General features: G+C 35.1%; 3 protein-coding genes across 3 annotated transcripts in view; all 3 read left to right on the top strand.

Annotated features, from left to right (window-relative positions):
* Window positions 1-3,304, top strand: part of LOC129740013 (zinc metalloproteinase-disintegrin-like EoMP06) — a 59,508-nt gene extending 56,204 nt beyond the window's left edge. The window contains exon 4 of the mRNA XM_055731594.1: window positions 1,105-3,304. Coding sequence (XP_055587569.1) covers window positions 1,105-3,018 — 1,914 coding nt within the window. The 3' untranslated portion in view covers window positions 3,019-3,304. The remainder of the gene's footprint in view (window positions 1-1,104) is intronic.
* The window catches only part of LOC129740016 (mitochondrial dicarboxylate carrier), a 321,675-nt gene that overhangs the window by 102,744 nt on the left and 199,371 nt on the right, over window positions 1-19,560 (top strand). The gene's annotated exons all lie outside the window — the stretch shown is intronic.
* LOC129740015 (uncharacterized) overlaps window positions 17,404-19,560 on the top strand; it is a 68,104-nt gene continuing 65,947 nt past the window's right edge. Inside the window, exon 1 of the mRNA XM_055731596.1 lies at window positions 17,404-18,485. Coding sequence (XP_055587571.1) covers window positions 17,909-18,485 — 577 coding nt within the window. The 5' untranslated portion in view covers window positions 17,404-17,908. The remainder of the gene's footprint in view (window positions 18,486-19,560) is intronic.

Raw genomic sequence — 19,560 nt, 5'->3', positions numbered from 1 at the left:
GGGTATAAAAAAACACCATTTTCACGATTTTTTTCTAGAGCTATCGTTCAAACAAATGTATTCAAATTTTTTGCATTATACAAAGCATTGTTAAAAGAACATTTAGTATTTTTTTCGTAGAAAAATATAGAAAAATGAGCCGGTGACGGAGCATTTTCGAGGATGCCTTTTAGAAAACAGGATTTGCGGTGGACACTGTATCTCAGCACAGAATCATCTGAAGTCAAAAAATCAGAGCAAAATATTTTTAATAAATGTTTTTCTGGACCCCAACGTTTTTATTTTACTTAAAAATATTTTTATGAAATTTTTGTGGCTGTTTGAAGTAAAAACTACGATTTTTCACTTAAAAATCCGCCATTTTTCACCTCTAAAATCTCCCCAAAGTAAAAAAATCAAAAAAGAAAAACGTTGGGGTCTGGTATTTTATATGTAGAAAATATGTTCCAAATTTGAAAAGAATCGGATAAGTAGTTTTCAAATGACGATGTCCACGGACTTTAAAAATGTGCTTTCGAGAAAAACGCGTTTAAAGTTTCTGCCCTTGCTTTCTTGCAGTATTAGATAGGAGGAGATAAAGGCCTATAACTTCTACAGTTTTGCTTCAATTGACTTGAAAATTTGACACAACATTCTTGAAATGTTTTACAATAAGAAAATAAAAAAAATAAAAAAATCGATTTTTTGAAAGTGTTAGACCCTACCCCCCCCCTTAAAAGTTTTAAAAAATAGTGCACAGAATTGTTTTAATAGCCATCGTCCTTCGTCCACACTTACCCCGGTGTACCTAAATAGAAAATGTTGAAGTGGTAGAAACAGATTGAGTTGAGTCTACCATCACGCAATAGATAACTTTGTGTCGATCGCCCCAAATTTGAAATGCGATGAAAAGTTTTTCCATTTAAAATTTCCCTTCGATAATTTTTTGTTGCTGTCACATTCTTCCTAAAATATTTTTCCTTAAAATGCTGAAAGCGTTCCCCTATATTTAGTCGTATAAATATTTAACAAAAAATAAGAATTTGGAAATATAAATCTGAGATCTGGAAATAGATCTGAAATCTGTTGATATTTTGTTTTTCAAATTATTTCGCTTTCTTTCAGCTCTTCAATCAGCTGAACATTTTTATCGCCTTAACCGGAGTGGTCGTGTGGGACCGTTACGATTACATCCAGGTGACTCGGAGGGCCGACGATACGCTCAACAACTTCCTGCAGTATCGCCGAAAGGAGCTACTGCGTCAGCACCCGAATGATCACGCCCAGCTGCTGACGGCAGTCGAGTTCCAAGACCGGGTAATCGGGAAAGCCAAACTAGGCGGAATGTGCACCAGCAACAGCTCCGGGGCAGTGATCGTTGTTCATACGGACAAAATTGCCATCCAGGCGGGAACTTTGGCTCACGAGATGGGTCATAGTTTTAATATGGAGCACGATGAAGATGGAGTTTGTTCCTGTCCGGATGGAAAGTGTATCATGACGGCAATGGCGACGGGAATGTCGCTGAAGCATTGGAGTTCCTGTAGTACTGAACAGTTGTCGCTGGCCTTTAACAGAGGGTTGAGTCACTGTCTGAAGGATAGACCATTGAACGTTTATAGTTCTAGCTGCGGGAATGGCTTCGTAGAGGAGGGTGAAGATTGTGACTGTGGGTTGGATGATGTTTGTGATAACATTTGCTGTGATCCAAAGATTTGTAGGTTTAAGGAAGGTGCCATTTGTGCGACGGGAGAATGTTGTGATTTAAGCACTTGCCAGCTGAGGGATGCTGGCCATGTTTGTAGGCCACATCATGGGGAATGCGATTTGCCTGAGTTTTGTACCGGAAGGTCAGAGCATTGTCCGAGAGATGTCTGGAAGCGGAATACAGAAGTTTGTGCTGGTGGAAAATCGCATTGTGTAGATGGCGAATGTAAAACGCGAGACGATCAGTGTAGGTTATTATGGGGGCCTTCGGGAAGAGCTTCAGATGAAATGTGTTATTTGAGAAATATTAATGGTACTAAGTATGCCAATTGTGGATTTGATCGAGACACTCACTCTTTCCGCAGATGTTCTGAACAGGATGTCACTTGTGGTTTACTATTTTGTCATCAGCTGAATGAAAACAATTTGGAGTTTGGTTTGAAAGTGTTTACCGAGGAAAATATCGGGAGTGTGCTGAAAGGTCGAGATGTAGTACACTGCCATGCAGCTTTCATTGATCTTGGGGAGGGAAAGCAACCTAGTTTGGTGCCGGACGGAGCACCTTGTGGAGAGAACAAAATGTGTTACCAACAACAGTGTTGGGATATTGATAGTCTCAACGATCGAGGAGTTGGGACTACCTGCCATCAAGACTGCAACGGTCGAGGGATTTGTAATAGCGAAGGAAACTGCCATTGTGATTTAGGTTATGCACCACCATTCTGTGAATATGCTGGATCAGGTGGGTCCCTAGATAGTGGCCCGGCTTCAAGAGGTACTCATTTAGCGCTTCTTATAACTTTAGTAATTGTAGGAGTAGTTGTTACCACACTCTTCTTTGCGTATATTTTCATACGTTTCTGCCGATTGGATCGGTGTAAAAAACCATTAATATTCACAAAATATCATTCCCCATCCCGTGGAAGACACAAACTTGTACCAACCATGTCCGTTAATTCGGCCGTCATTCGAGAGATCTCGGCCCCCAAACTGTGCTCATCAACGCGAGACATTGACGGACCTCAATTCACTCCAATTGCAAGACTGAAATCAACCACTACTACTATAACCGCCAACCGGTCAACGCCAACAATTCCGAACTACTGCGAACCGGATTTTCCTTCACCGATCTACCACCAGAAACCACAACATCCGACGCACCGGAAGTTAGACAGCATAGTCACAGTACTACCAACAAAGCCATCCTCATCACCCTCGGTCGGTTATGTGACCCATATGACTGCTCTTCCTCCGCCAAGTCCTCCCCGGCGGCTACCTCAAATTAATCCAATCAAAACAAGAACGGGCTACGGCTCCGGAAGATACTCCTGAAAACCGGTCCGATGGTTGGACATGTACATCGACGATTTTATTATACAAATCTATTCAAAATATGAAACATTCGAATGCCATTTTGATGTGTAGCTTAGGTTGATATCAAATGATCGTAGTCGGTAAGAAAAAAATAGCTTTTTTGATACTAGCCGTATTTTTCCGAACGTCTAACTGTAGTAGTGGAGTAACTTCCACACCAATACGCACAGGTGCAATCCAAAACCTCATTCGTAATCAGTAATAAAAATTATTAGCTGTAATAAACAAATTCTAGTCACACGTGGATTTAGTGAATGGTTTAATTTTTTTACCAATACTTCGAAAATCCTTCGTCGATCTCACTCACATATTTTATACTGCGCTAAGTTCAACTGCAATGTTGTTATCAATCGCTAGCTCAACGGACCTCTACAGTATCCCGAAAATCCCAATCGAACTCACTACCCACAATGCGAGACCAGGCTATCAAAAATCGAAAAGTGATTGTCCCCAATATTTTTTTTCTATATTTTCTGTGGAAAGTAGTTGTGTCGTATTCATATTTTTGGTCCATGCACTATGGGAGATTTCGATGCAAGCAATAGGGACAAATGCCTCCTGTGGAGTTAAAATCCCTTAAAAAAATTGTAACAAGCAGGGTCGTCAAATTGCTAAAAAAACATGTAAATATTTCTGTTCGCTAGCTTGTATGGGAATTTGATAGAGTGCTACCGTGCACAACTCCGGAACAATTTTATTTACTCAACTAAAGAAAACTGCGCAAAGCAAACCGACCTTTTAAATCATCCTAAAGCGTTACTTATGGTAACGCATGCCTCACATAACGCTCAACCGAAGAAAACAAAACGATAAGTTAAAATCGTATCGTTGTTGAGCTAACGCACACTTTCATCAAAACCGGATGCTCGTATAGGTTAACTTAACACTCTGTAACCAACACACATAACGACATGTTTTCGATGTTTCTTTTTATGTTCATTCCAAATGACAGTCATGATCAGTGATGCCACATTTCTATCGGTATTTTGAAACCCAAAAAAATCTTTTATCGGTATGTAAATCCTAAAAATCGGTATGAAAATCGGTATTTGAGGTAGATATTCAAAAATGCTTACATTTTAAACTTCCTAACGTATTTTTCTTTAAATAGAAGCTTTCAATAAACAGCAAGTCTCTTATGAATGTTCATTTTTAGTTCAAAACTAGCTGACTAAATGTGTTTTAGCATATATTACAAGAAGGTTTTTTTACACTGATATACGTACCGCGTAAAAAAAAATCCGTGCCGTGTAAAAAAAAGCTGTGTGTATTGCATTTCCTCCGTAACTTGGTTCTAAGTAACACTAGTTTACACAAAATGACAATTTTCAAATTTTAACAGAACTTTATGTTTGTTATGACTTAAGTATATTGTATATTGTATATATTTTTTTTAATTTTTAAACTATCTGCTTTTGCTGACGAAAGCACAAATCACGAATGAAAATTCAGCATAAAATCCGAAATAGGTATTTTTTTCAGTACTCAAAACTGAATGGGAATTTATTTTAAAAGTTACCATTTGATAAGAAAAATTAGTGGCATGGCGAGAACCTTCAGGTTACACGTTGTTTAGGCATATAAATTAAGGAAAAACTTGAGACTTCAATTGATTTTTGGCTGAAGTGGGATGTAAATTTGATAAATTCGATAAGGCAATAGAACCAGGTCAATCTAAAGGAAATTTTAATTTAGTAAACACTTACAAATCCAATGGCTTTTTGACGTTCGAGGTAAGTATAGGCCCAAGTTGATGTTCTTCGTTTTGTTGATGGATTTTCGCCAAACTCTAAAAGAATAGGTTCTTCCGAAAAAGATTTAAAACACATAGTTTTACTGTAACTGAAAGTACCCATTTTGCCTGGCGTGGTCTTTAATTCTGCGATCTCTGGTACCTTCTAGGTACCTTCTTATGATATCATATATTTTGCTAACAAGATGCAGAAAGATTGAAGATTATGCCGATGAAATTACATACCGTGTATCTGATTGCACTTCAAATCTCGACATACCCCACGACGAGTTGAACAAGGATTATATTCCAACGGTGTATGTATTTCCTTGAAAAGTTAGCATCTCGCGAGACAAGAACTTTAATGCGATCGTCAATTGAAATTGACCTTAAGAAACTTCAATTGGCAGTCGCAGAAGGTCAAATATCAGCCTTGAGCTTAGTCCATTGGCTTTTAGGTTGAGTACCATAATAGTGCATCATTTGACAGAACAAAGGAAAAAACAGCGCGAACAACTAAACGAATTATGAGAGTGAGCCGTGGAGATCTTTGCAGAATACTTTCAAAGCTGTACAGATCAAAGTTACGTCACGCCAGCTACCGAACTTTGTCTTCTTTCTACGGGACCTTTACGAGGATAGCTTGAATGAAGTGGGAGTGTTGAAGGGGGGTGAATTTTGAGTTGAAATCTTAAAAATCGGTATGAAATCGGTATGTTTTGCCAAAAATCGGTAATCGGTATATACCGATTCTTGGTCAAAATTTTGCTCAAAAATCGGTATAAATACCGGAAAATCGGTATGTGTGGCATCGCTGGTCATGATAAAAAAATTTCTTGCTTTGCTTACTGTTTATAATTTTTTTTGTTCCTATTTGAGTCATAGTATGGTCGGTCATATAGTCTCACTAACTGGACCAGGAGCCGATAAAGCAGTTTTGAGTCGTGTAAATAAAAGAAACAAGAGGAAGAAGTACACTGCAAAAAAACTACACTTTAAGATTATGTTCCTTTCACACATAAGCTCATGAATCTCTGCTACTATATGATTCAAATAAAATTTATGTTTGAGTTTTAGTTTATATTGGATTGGAATATGGTGTTCATTTCCTTACACATAACTTATATGAATGTGATAATTGAAATATTTCACCCTTTCAAAATGGCTACAATTGGAAAAAACACGATGTATGTACCAGTGAAAGAAATTTTATTGCGAAAAACAAAGGCAATTAAGGTTAGTAAATTTATTTTCAACTTCTAAAAGATTATTTTTCTTACGATTATCACAAAGCGTTTGTTGTGTTGTTCTATTTTTTCCCCACAGCAAGTTATCTTGTGGATTCCAGATAGTCCTTTAAACCCATTCGAGACGGATTGCACACCGTGTGTGCAATGACTTTCCGAGGCTATAAGACCGATTGCACACCGTGTGTGCAATGGAAGTAGTTTTAACTTTTTCATGATTTTGAATAAACTAGTGGACCCATTTTGATGGTTCTTGAACCAATACAATGTTTAAAGCATAGGTAAACGTAATTTGGCATTGGTTTCACTGTGCATGAAAATGTCTTCAAAATATCTGGGGATGAAAATGACTTATAAAATTAGGCAGTGCAGACAGAGTTTCGTTTCATCGACACAGACAGTAGCTGGCTATTTGTGTTGTTGTTATGAAAGTGTGCGTCGGTGATTGTTTAGGCTGATGTTGATATTCATCTAGGATCTGTCCTATAGCGTTTGTGTGAATTGCGTATTGTTAAGTCTTAGTTTAAATTCTCAAGCTCTAAAGCGTGCTATTGGGTTCATCATTTTCTTGGTGGGAAATTTTCAAGTAAATTCTACTTTACACAAAGGTGTTTTTGGAACCTGTATCTTATAGTTGAAAACATTGTTAGCGGTAGCTATTCTATTAAACGAATGATAAAAATAGCTAAACAATGGTTACTTTTAAACAATTTATTTGAAAAAAAAAAAATAAATAAACTTTAGCTCTATGGAGTTTGCAAATAATATCATCATCAAAAATTTCAATGTTTTTGCATGGAATGTTTCAAACAATTAATTAATGATTTTTAAGTAAATTCTAGTTTTATGTTGTACTTACATTTTTGAAATTTTAACGTTCTTTTCGATGTGCTTTCATGAAATGTAGAAGAAATCACCCTTCTTTCAAGGTGCTATTCAGTAAAATATACGCAAGATTATTTGATAAACACTGAATTTTAAAATCTATATTTTTTATGAAATATAGTCCTAAATTATCATAAGAATTAGTGAGCCAGACTTACAAAGTTAGACAACTTAAATAGTTCTCGAATAGAAAAAAAAATTACAAAATAAAAATTTGAGTACCGACAAAGTCCTGACATGGTCTTTAATTCCGAAAAAAGAAACATTTCCATTGGAAAAAGTTTAAAAAATCTTATTGCTGGTTAAAGCCAGATTACATAATATTCTTTGCATTTTATTCTTTCTTTTATAATCAAACAAAAATTGAAACGAATGATGAATGTGTTTGAAATAATGTATTTTTATTTTTTTACCCATTGCACACCGTGTGTGCAATGCGGCTCCTGGCAATAATTTTATTACGAGGAGCGGACTGCACACACGGTGTGCAATGGACATTTTTTCGGAATTTACGATTAAATATTGGAAATTTCAATGTGTTCATGTTTTTCAGATAAAAATTGATCGAATCAAAGAATAAAAATTTTTCGCTCCTGGGGGACGCGTTCGAAAAAAGTCGCCGTCTCGAATGGGTTAACAATAGTGGAACGCTGGATTCTGAAAAGTAGCCTCGGATATTCTGGGCGATAAGTCACTGAAAAAGACAGCAGTTGAGCGTCGATGATTCACATTAAATATTTTACTAGAAAATTATACCATTGAAAAAAAAACACAACTGTCTCTCTTATTTTGAAACGCCTGAAGCTAGATGTTAAATAACATAATTTGAATATCAAATTAAAGCCTATTTGTAGGCGGTTTCATTTCACACATAACATCAATTTGTGGAAATTTATAAGTTTCATGTGTCGCCTACAGCTTTGAAATATTTCCGGAATATATGTGTGACACATAATTTGTAAATGGCAGACAAATTGCAAAGATCTATATAGGCCGACACATACCCCTAATATGGGGATTTTTTGCAGTGTAGTTATAGTTACAGTATCGTATCTACTAATAGTTTTGAAGAAATTTAGCCGAATTAAAATCTATTGGATTATTGTAGTGTGTTATTTACACTTTATAGTTTTGCCGACTTTTACGCTTTCTCTATTTATACGGGAACCCGTCAATTTTACGGGTGGAAAAAGAAACATAACATACTAGCTCCACCCCTGTGTGCGTTGAACACATCCCTATAGGATTATCAAAAAAAATTGTATAGAAATTTTTATTTTATAAATTCCCTGTCTTCTCTCCTGAAACTATCTATAGAAACATCAATTTTTCCTGATAGAAAGTGAAAACAAACTTTAGCAACTTGGTGTTCTTGTAATGTAGACCATCTCCCCAAGTCGCCGTTCAGATACCATGTGGACAGAAAAAATGAGATTGTTGACCCCCTCTCCTCCTCCATGGACATTTGGCAAACTCTTACCTCCCTCCTCGGATGTCCACGTGGACAGATTTGAAATGGTGTTTTTAATCTAATTTGACATTTAGGAAACACTACTTTTTGTTGTTGTTGTTGTTTTGTACTGTTGTTATTGAAATGACTGATTTTGAAAAAAAAACGAATAAGCATTTCCTCTGATAAAAAATAACTTTAAAGAATTTAAATTTCTTAATTATCGTTTCTGTCACTGGCTTTTAAGTGGCTACTTATTGTTTAAACTGAAAAGCTTTGCAATTTTAAAATTTTGATTTAAATTTGTGTAACTGTGAAAACTTTAAATAAATTTCAAAGTTTAAAGTTCAAAATTTAACGTTTTTACACAAATTACAGAAATTAAGCATTCCAAATTTGATCTCAAAATATCCGTTCCAATTTATTTCTTAATTTTAAACTATATTTGGTGATTTTTTTAGATTTTAAGAATTCTTTAAAACAACTTTTTCGTTTCATTTTCATTATATATCCATCACTATCAGAATTCGACCGCAGACACCAGATACCCAGACTGACCACTGAAGGCTGATTTTGGCGCTTGTTCCGCAGCGCTATCTACGGGTTATCGTGAAACTAACGGCCACATACACAAACGGAAAAATCTTACACAAACATAACTTATTTTGTGTGCATATTGAAACGCCCTTGATATATCACACACACATTTGCATTGTGCTGTTTGTTTTCTTTACATCTAGCGATGAACACGGTCGTTTTTGGTTACCTACTTTTGATAGAAAAAAGAACCATTTATGAATTAGAGCGCACAACCAAATGTGGTTAGAATTCAACCATAGACGTTCTTCCATCTTAACGAAACGTTTGAATTTCTTTCGAAATATATGATGAATTGGTGGTTTGATATTAGGAAACTCACTTAAAACGACGTGTACAGAAAATCATAACTCAATATCGTTCAATTAATATAAATTCAATTAACACTTGCAATATATTGTACGACGCTTTGTTTGATGTTTGAGTTCATCAGTAAACTTTTAGGAGTTGCCTTCATTTACGACTAAAATGATGCTTTTTCAACGATTTAAGTTGGATGAGTAGGGGAGAGTGGGGATACTTGATCCCCTTTTCTTATTTTCACCATATCTTTTTGTAAAAAATTAGCAACTCGCCGTCTTTGACATTTTCTGACAGCTTGTAACTTCAAGTTTTTATGCTCCACAAATAAGAACGATACTTGAAACCGTTGATGAACTAGAAGCATTTTCGTGGGAGTAAAAAAATTGCGATTTTCCTGAAGTTAGGGGAGACTTGATCCCCTATTAAAGGAGACTTGATCTTTTTTTCAGGAAGCCCTAATCCTTGTATAAAAATCTAACAAAACTCCAAGATAGAATGTTAATTGACTATTTTAGTCATGTTTGTTCTCATTTCTCAATTTATAGCAGACATAAGAAGAAAATTCTATAACTTTGTCTCAACGCTAATAACATTGCATACTGAAAGGCGCTTTTTTTATAATTAAGAGAAAATTAATTATTTTTGCTCTTTTCTTCAGACAATTGTTTGATAAATATTAGTTTTTGGATAAATATAAGTAATTTCGTAATCAGCAATCATAACGATCAATTCAGAAGAAGAATATGCCGTTTGGAAGGGGGATCAATTGTACCCAACTCTAGGGGATCAATTACACCCATAATCAACATTTTAGAAAACTTTTTCTGAAAAAAGTTGAGAGTTTTCCATTGCTTTGAAAATATGGCATTATGAAGTTCATTTTACGCTCGAACGATTGATACATTGGAACAAATATTTTTTTCATAATTTTCCCATGTAAGGAACATTCCAAAGTGATGAAAAAAGATCTTCAAGTTACATTTTGTGAAATTTTTCAAACAAAGTTCAATTACTCAAACAATTATTCTGTTAAAAATTTTCTAACTACAAGCATTGTTATTGTGCTCATTTTGGCACATTTTTCTAGAACATTTGATCTCTGTAAGACATTCCAGTTTTGAGATATAGCTAAGGAATCAAGTATCCCAAGGGATCAAGTATCCTCATTCTCCCCTATTGATGATTGTCCGCTACACTTCCTTATTTCGTTGTGGTTGAAAAATAATCATTATCAAAGTTGCCTTGGCTGCCTAACAATTGCTTAATTTGTGAAGATCACTTTCATCTGCAAGATTTCGTTAACTCCCGGAACCTCCGTCAAGAGTTAATTCAAGTATCCCAATAAATATTGTAACGACACAAAAAAAATCCAATGATTGTATATTGCAAATAAATAAAACAAAAGTAAAGGTGATGTTTACAAAATTTGAAAAGCAATGTGTAGTTTACAGAAAAAACTAATGAAAAATGCAACTACGAAATATATTATCCAGTCACCATCTACAACGAAAAATCGCTGTCAGATTTTTATTCAATTTTTTCTCGAATAAATCCTGAAACTTTCCTTTCGATGAAAAACTTAGTCACATTCGAGAAATGTCTGCTTTTCAAAATGTCGAACTAATTTTGTATATCAAATGAGCCCTTTTACCGCCCTCTGGACGAGACGTTTTTGAAACAATATTTGGACTCCGAGATGATGCATCTTGTGAACATTTTCCCGCAAATTTAGTACAATTTTTAACAAAGTGCGTTGGTTGAAATATGTTGAATATTGACAAACAATCTCAACCATCCGAGTCTGTTTAATGAGAACAGCTTAGCTTTTCCTGATCTGTTGTTCAGTTATTTTTCTTTTTAGTTAAATTTTGAACCATTTTCATTTTCGAATATCGCATGTGTAATTGGTTTTATCAATGGGTATAAAAAAATTATCGTGAATTCGTCCCACTTCCATCTGTACCGTTGAGCCGTCAACACGTACGCCGGAGCATCGTATCGTTGCTGTGTACCTGCAGGAACATTTTACATTATTTATTTTTTCCTTACCTGTATTTCAATCAGCACTTTTCAGTGCTAAAATTATTTTCATTTGCTTTTATTCATATTTTCTCTTCTCTTTTCTTTCCAGCATGGGGAAGTCTTCGGCCGGCTCAAGGGCCGGAAGAAAACGGATTGCTGAACCTAATCCAGGGCCATCTGCCAAAAAAGTTGAAATTTCCAATTCATTCGATGTCCTTCATAACATCGGTGATGAGGAAATATTCATATTTAATTCTGATAAGAGTACTAAGAAACCTTCTTCTTCTTATACTCTTAAAAACGAAAAGATTCCACCAATAACGGTCACGATTCCTGACTTCAATGCCTTTCGAAAAGAAATCGTCACTTCCGTCAAGGATGTGAAGATTTCTTTTCAGATCGGTCGAAGGGGAACTGCTCGTATATTGGCGGAATCTTTTAATGATTTTCAAAAGGTTTTAAATTATTTGAATAATAAAAAACACCAATTTTTTACGTACGACGCTAGAAGTGATCGTCCATTTAAAGTTGTACTTCGTGGTCTCACTGGCGATCAGACACCGGATGAGATCACAGCTGAATTAAATTCTTTGTTAGGTTTTTCTCCAATTCAAGTAATTCAAATGAGGAAAAGAACCAACACGAATAATACCAGTAGTGTTGGTTTTGCTCCTGAACTTTATTTGATCCATTTTAAAAAGGATCAGGTTGATAATTTGAAAATTTTGGAAAAGGCTCGTCTTATGTTTCATTGTCGAGTCAAATTCGAACCTTTTCGTAAATCTTCTACCAATTTTTTACAAAACATTACGCAATGTCGTCGTTGTCAAGCTTTTTGTCATGGCACTAAAAATTGTAGAATGAATGCCAGATGCATGTTTTGCGGCTCATTCGATCATGAAAAATCTAAATGCCTTTTTGGTGGTGATAAGCCAAAAACAGAATTTTTTCAGTGTGCGAATTGCGCAGGTAATCACTCCTCGAATTCGCTAGATTGTCCCATCAGGGCAAAAATTATTGCTTCTAGGAAAAATCCCAAAGTTTCCAGAAAAGTTTCTTCTCCTCCTTCCTCTTTTTCGTCTTCACACGTCGGGCCGGCAAACAACCTGCCTGTTCGCGGTCAGCCTCGGTCGACATTGGAATCACGGCTGGGTAATACCCGAAGTGATTTTAATGTTACCTGTGCTGAATCTGCGCCCCAGACTCGTTGTTTATCGTTCTCAGAGGTGGTTGAAAATGGGTTTCCCTCTTCAGGTTTAACTAATAAAAATGGGAAAAAACCAAGTCTCAACGTTCATGCGAAGGCTTGGGAAAATCCCCGAAATTCAAATACTTGTTCTTCTCCTTCATTTTCTGATCCTAACAATTTTGTTGATTTGGGTGAGATTACTGAGGAAAAATTAAAATTTTTGCATCAAAATTTAATGGAAATGATGCAACTTATGTTGAAAGCAAATTCAATGTTTGAAGCTTTCCAAACTTCTTTTAATTATGCTAACAAAATTATTATGACTTTACGATTCCCTCATGGATCCAAATAGATGTTTAAATATTATGAATTGGAATGCTAGATCTTTGCTGGCTAACCAAGATGAATTCTTTTTATTTTTGAAAACTCAAAACATACATATTGCTGCCATCACTGAAACTTTTTTGAAGCCAGACAATAACTTGAAAAGCAATGCTTTCTTTAAAATTTTGCGAAATGATCGACTTGATCGACAAGGTGGGGGTGTAGCTATTGTCATCAATAGTCGTCTCAAATTTAGACTTCTTCCTTCTTTCAATACAAAAGTCTTAGAAACAATTGGAATTGAATTAGAAACTTCTATGGGGAAAATTATAATTGTTGCCGCATATTTGCCTTTCCAATGTAGCGGTGAACAGAAAAATTTTTTGAAGGGAGATTTACAAAAACTCACCAGAAATAAATCTAAATTTTTTATTATTGGTGACTTTAATGCAAAACACCGATCTTGGAATAATATTTCATCAAATTCAAATGGGAATATTTTGTTTAATGACTGCTCTGCAGGTTATTATACTGTTGAATATCCTAATGGGCATACTTGTTTTTCTTCAATTAGAAATCCCTCCACAATTGATTTGGTTCTAACGGATTTAGGCGAGCATTGTAGTCAATTAGTTACTCATGCGGACCTCGATTCAGACCACCTTCCAGTAACATTTTCTTTATCCCAAAGTCCCATTGAAAACCCTTTAAAATCAACTTTTAATTTTCAAAAGGCTAACTGGGATCGATATATGAATTTTATTGAACGTAATTTAGATGTAAACGTTCCATTGAATTCAATAGAAGATATTGATTTGGCTGTAGAAAATTTGACAACTTCAATAGCCAATGCTAGAGCCGCTTCAATACCTAAAGTTAAACATAAATTTAATCAACCTTTAATTGATGATGATCTTCAGTTTTTGATACGACTGAAAAACATTCGTCGACGCCAATTTCAACGAACTAGGGATCCTTATTTGAAATTAATTTATTGCGACCTTCAAAAAGAGATCAAACGTCGTTTAAATATCATTCGTAATGAAAATTTTGCTAAAGCAGTAGAGGATATAAAACCCTACTCAAAGCCATTTTGGAAATTAACTAAAATTTTGAAAAAGCCCCAGAAGCCAATTCCTACTTTGAAAGATGGGGATAAACTTCTTTTAACTAATTCAGAAAAGGCTCAAAAATTAGCCCAACAATTTGAGACTGCTCATGATTTTAATTTAAACGTTGTAAGTCCAATTGATGCTCAAATTTCCCTAGAATTTGATGATATTCTTTCCAAGCAAAATGTGTTTGAAAGTTCTTGTGAGACAAATATTGATGAACTTAAATTGATTTTCAAAAAATTTAAAAATATGAAAGCTCCAGGGGAAGATGGGATTTTCTATATTCTTATTAAAAAGTTGCCTGAAAGCACTTTAATTTTTTTAGTTAAAATCTTCAACAAATGTTTTCATTTGGCTTATTTTCCTAATAAATGGAAAAATGCCAAAATAACTCCAATTTTGAAACCTGGAAAAAGTGCTTCAGAGCCTTCAAGTTATCGACCAATTAGTTTGCTTCCTTCTTTAAGTAAACTATTTGAGAGAGTTATTTTGAATAGAATGATGATTCACATTAATCAGAATTCTATTTTCCCTGATGAACAATTTGGTTTTCGTCATGGACATTCTACTACACATCAACTTTTGAGTGTAACTAATATGATTAACGCTAGCAAATCTGAAGGTTATTCAACTGGTGTTGCTCTTCTTGATATTGAAAAAGCTTTTGACAATGTTTGGCACAAAGGTTTAGTAGCTAAATTAGCTCGATTTGATTTTCCTGTATATCTCACCAAAATTATTCAAAATTATTTGACTAGCCGAACCTTACAAGTAAGCTATCAAAATTCATGCTCTGAAAGGACACCCATTAGAGCTGGTGTCCCTCAGGGTAGTATACTTGGGCCAATTTTATATAATATTTTTACTTCTGATCTTCCTGATGTACCAGAAGGAAAAGGTAGAAGATTATTTGCTGATGACACTTTGCTTTCAGCCAAAGGTCGAAATTTACGGGTGGTACGCAGTAGATTGCAACAAAATTTAAATTCCTTTTTGAATTACTTGAAAATGTGGAAAATTTCTCCTAACGCTTCCAAAACTCAACTTATTTTATTTCCCCATAAGCCAAGAGCAAATTTTTTAAAACCTAATGAAAATCATTCCATAACTTTTAATGGAGTTTCATTAGAATGGTCTGATCACGTTAAGTACTTGGGACTTACACTTGATCGGAATCTTACTTTTAAAAATCACATTGACGATATTCAATCTAAATGTAATAAATACACTAAATCTCTTTATTCTCTCATCAACAGGAAATCCCGGTTGTGTCTGCGAAATAAGATGCTCATCTACAAACAAGTTTTCCGACCAGCGATCATGTATGCAGTTCCGATTTGGTCTAGCTGCTGCGCGACGAGGAAGAAAGCCATCCAGAGGATTCAGAACAAAGTTCTGAAAATGATTTTGCGGCTTCCACCTTGGCACAGCACCGAAGATCTTCATCGGATTGCGGGCATTGAATCGATCGAAGAGATGGCCAACAAAATCATCTCCAACTTCAGAGGCAAATCGATGCAGTCTTCCATCGCAGAGATTCGTTCTCTTTATGTTTAGTTTAATTTTAAGATAGTGTTTAGTTTTAAGTATAAAATATTTTTGCTATTACAGGATGTTCTCCTACATTAAAAACTTGATTGCGCTCAGCAAATTAAAATCTTATAAATAAATTTTTATAATCTAGTTACTTATAGGGCTATGAACAGTTCATTATTGAGCTGAACACCTAGTTTAATGCAATAATGTAATATAAGTGTAATGATGATTTGATACAAATAAAGACATATTTAAAAAAAAAAAAAAATCGTGAATTCGTCACATTAAAATCAAAACATTAAATGAATTAACTCACACAGCCATACGATATTTGACATTCCATGCAACGACAAGAAAATAAAAATGACCTTCGTTTGCATCAAGATAGTAATGTTCTTTTACTATTCAAAATTCGTTTTGGTGATGTGGAAAAGCATTGAATTCGATAAATAAGTTTAGTTACAGCGAAATTATTGCTATTTAGTGGGTAGCGGTTAAGGAACCTTATTCAAAATTATAGTATTTTGAAGAATGGATTCATTTTGTAAACTAATTAATTTCAGTCTGTGGTATTAACAAAACTTCGAATCAAATAAATGTTCCAAATTCAGTGGATATTTGCCCTTGTTTTACAACAATTTTTTTTTCAAAATTAAAGATATTCAAGTTGACATTTCTCACGCACACTTGCTCTCGTGTGCGGATTTAGATGGAAAAATAGTCAAAAAAAGTTCGCTTTTTAGTTAATTTTCTCCAAGTCCAGAATAATGCCAAAAAGGCCATTACTGTTGTTTTTGACATTTCTCACGCACACTTGTTGGGTGTGTACAAATGAGCAGGAAAAAATAACCGGGCGACAAACACGGTCGTTTCTAAGATTATTTTTCCGTAAATTTATATTTTTTAGTGAAACAATCAGTACTCTATCACGGCACTTCCAGCGGCAAATATAATTAGATAGCTTATCAATACATTTTTCACATTTATTATTCTGTTTTTTTTTCTTCTGAAATTGTCTAAACAAGTTCTAATCAATCCAATTATAATGTCAATAAGTTATTTCACTCCTCAAATCTATCTACAGGTATGAGCTAAAAACAGTTAAGATATTCAATGGAATTCAAGTTTTTAAGAAGTTATATGTAGTTGATTTTTTTTGTCATAGTAAATTATAAATCAATCATTCAGATTAAGACGAACAATTCAGATTTCGATTACTTATTTATTATGTACATTATAATTTTCATACTGTCACTCTGCCGGATAAATTTCGAAATAAAAACTTAATACTAAAAAATGCCTCTCAGCTAAGGACCGGTATAACCTAGCTGTAATGAATAATGGATTAATATAATATTTACGAAAAAAAAAATTAAATTAAATATTCCATGAATGAATATGGAATGAACACTAGCGTTTGTATTTTTTCATCTAAATCAATCAACAATCATTGTTTGAACAATATTTATCTCTTATTATGATACAGAAAAAAGAGTAAACAATTTAACATTGAAGACAAAAACCAAAAAGAAAATATTTTAGATAGAATTCCAAATACTAATAGGTGATTCAATCAAAACAGTTCTCATTTGGCTTGTAAATTATCAAGTGTATTTTCTTTTCTTGATGAGGCACAATGGTTTCACGATGCCCCGTCAGATGGCGTATGATTCTGGGCGATTTGTAGTTGTATGGGCTCAACCGCCACTGATCAGTCTGGGTATCTGGTGTCTGCGATTCGACCCTCGATTGGAGGCAAATGCCATCACTGTTGTGTCAGTGTTACTTTGCGTTACGCTTTCACTTGCAACGTTGTGTGGGTGCCGCTGGTTTACGCTGTACCAGTTGTGTGTGTGTCTCTGTCGTGTATTTGTTTCGTTTTGATAGCTTTCGACGAGTCCGACGTTCGTTTGCGTCAGGCAGTCAGATCAGATGTGATGCGTACGTACTCGATGCCGGATGTTCCTCGTCGTCGCCGTCGTGTTTTGGTCGCTCCCGTCACCCGTGTCTGAAAAAAAACACCGCAACACTTTTTGTTTTATAGTTTTTCTCCTCTCCTCGGGATAGATTCCTTGACGCGTTAATATATCTCCTCGTATTAAGTCTTTTCGGTTTGTTCAATTGAGTGAAGTGAATGAAGTGATTGATTATAAAAAAATGTTTTAACTAATTTTTTCGTTGGTTAGACGATATCAAGCCATACACACCTCCCGGAAGTGTCTCATAGTAGTGTGAAACGGTAAAGGTAGAAAGAATTACATAGAATTCGAAGTTGTTAAAGGAAATAGTGAAGTGAAAGAGGAAGCTTCTAAAAATTGTTGTAGCAGCTTTGGGTCAATCGAAAAATCAATCCAGACAAATCTTACGTCCGGATGTAGTAAGGCACAACGGTTACTTCCTAAGTGAGAAGTGGGTGTGTTTTCATCCCAAACCACAAGATAAGAGATCATGTTTCTGGGCGCAGCGACCCCGTTGTCGCCTGGAATGAAAACAAAGCAGTGTAAAATAACAACAACAAAGAGCACCTTTGTCGACGACGAAAGTCTGCTGCGGAAGGAAGGCCCGTCGACTAGCTGTAAACGTCGGCTGCCAGCAGTTCAGCAGTATAGTGGATGTGAAAGTGCAGTGGTCCACTATGGTGAAAATTCTGCGGTAATGATCAACGGCGGAAATCTCTCTGGGTGTCACCATATCGGTGACCCTGAAGTTTTGGAATCAACGGCGACGCGATGGCGTCCAGAATCGGCCGTTGGTCGTCGCGAGAGCAGAAAAAATCTCGAAGATAGAGGAAGAAGAAGAGCTGGGGATCTCTCGGGAAGTGGCAGCAAAAGATTTATGCTGAGCAGCGGAATGAAACTCCCCTCGGCTTTGGAGATTGTGCGTGTGTTAGTGTTTATCGTAGTATTTATTGATCTATTTAATTCGGGTGCATCGTCATCTATCCTGGTCAGCGGCGACAGCAGACGTAGTAGCAGCGATTCCGTGGATTTACTAGCTGAGAATGCAGCTGAGATTTACGCAAGAGGTAGGAATCCGAAATCACTTCAAGATGCCATCGAAAAATAGAAAAAGTAAAACAGTAGTGGAAATAATCGATATTTTAATTCGGTTGTTGTTTTGTTCCCATCGAAAAAAGCGGAGGTTCGGTTGTTGTTTTGTCTATTTCATTTCATTCCGTTTTGAATGTGAAAGAATGCCGTGGGAAGTATTTCTAATGACGGTTCGAAGCTCACTTTTCGTGAGTGTAGAGTTGTTTTTTCTATTCATTTCGAATAGTTGAAATTCAATGAGTTGGCATTTAACGAGCTGACGATTGATTTATGTTTGTTTTTGAACCCATCAAGAATAACCGATCTGGAGATCAGAGAAATTAAAAAAATAACATTTTTTTGACATTACAGGATGTTCTCCTACATAAAAATACTTGATTGTGCTCAGCAAATTTAAGTCAAATAACTAAATTTTCGTGATTAGTAAACTATAGGGCTCTGGACAGTTCATTATTGAACTGAACATCTAATTTAAAGTAATAATGTAATATAAATGTAATGATGAATTGGTACGAATAAAGACATATCTATTAAAAAAAAATAACATAATAACGAGATAAGTGGGATGTTTTTTTTTTTGAACGGTAGTTTATACTCCTTATGTTCCTGGATGAAATTGGTGACACATTCAACGTCGATACGATACTGCTGAACTTTTCCACATTCAAAAACACGATGTTGGCAGAAAGAAAGCTAAGCCATTTCTTGTATTTGGGTAGACAATAATAATATTTTCAATTCTAGCATGATGAAACTGTGCAATTAATTGAATTCCATAGACTTTAGAAACAAGCTTAAGGTAATCTAAAATATTTATTTTCTTTTAATGGAAATTACACCAATGCAATAAACTATTAGTTTTGAATTAAAATCATACATTTAAAAAAATTACTTTAAGAAGTTTTTCTTAGAAAAACTTTTTCCTTAAAAATGCACAAATTGCAATGTATAGACGCCTTATAGGCATTATTACTACCCGTCTTAAACAAAAGTCATAAAATTCTGAGATGGAGTTTTTTTTTAAGAAATTGAATTTTAGTTTTAAAATGC

Source organism: Uranotaenia lowii, chromosome 1, assembly GCF_029784155.1.
Source record: "Uranotaenia lowii strain MFRU-FL chromosome 1, ASM2978415v1, whole genome shotgun sequence".
NCBI lineage: Eukaryota > Metazoa > Arthropoda > Insecta > Diptera > Culicidae > Uranotaenia > Uranotaenia lowii.
This window is presented reverse-complemented; position numbering and strand designations above follow the sequence as displayed.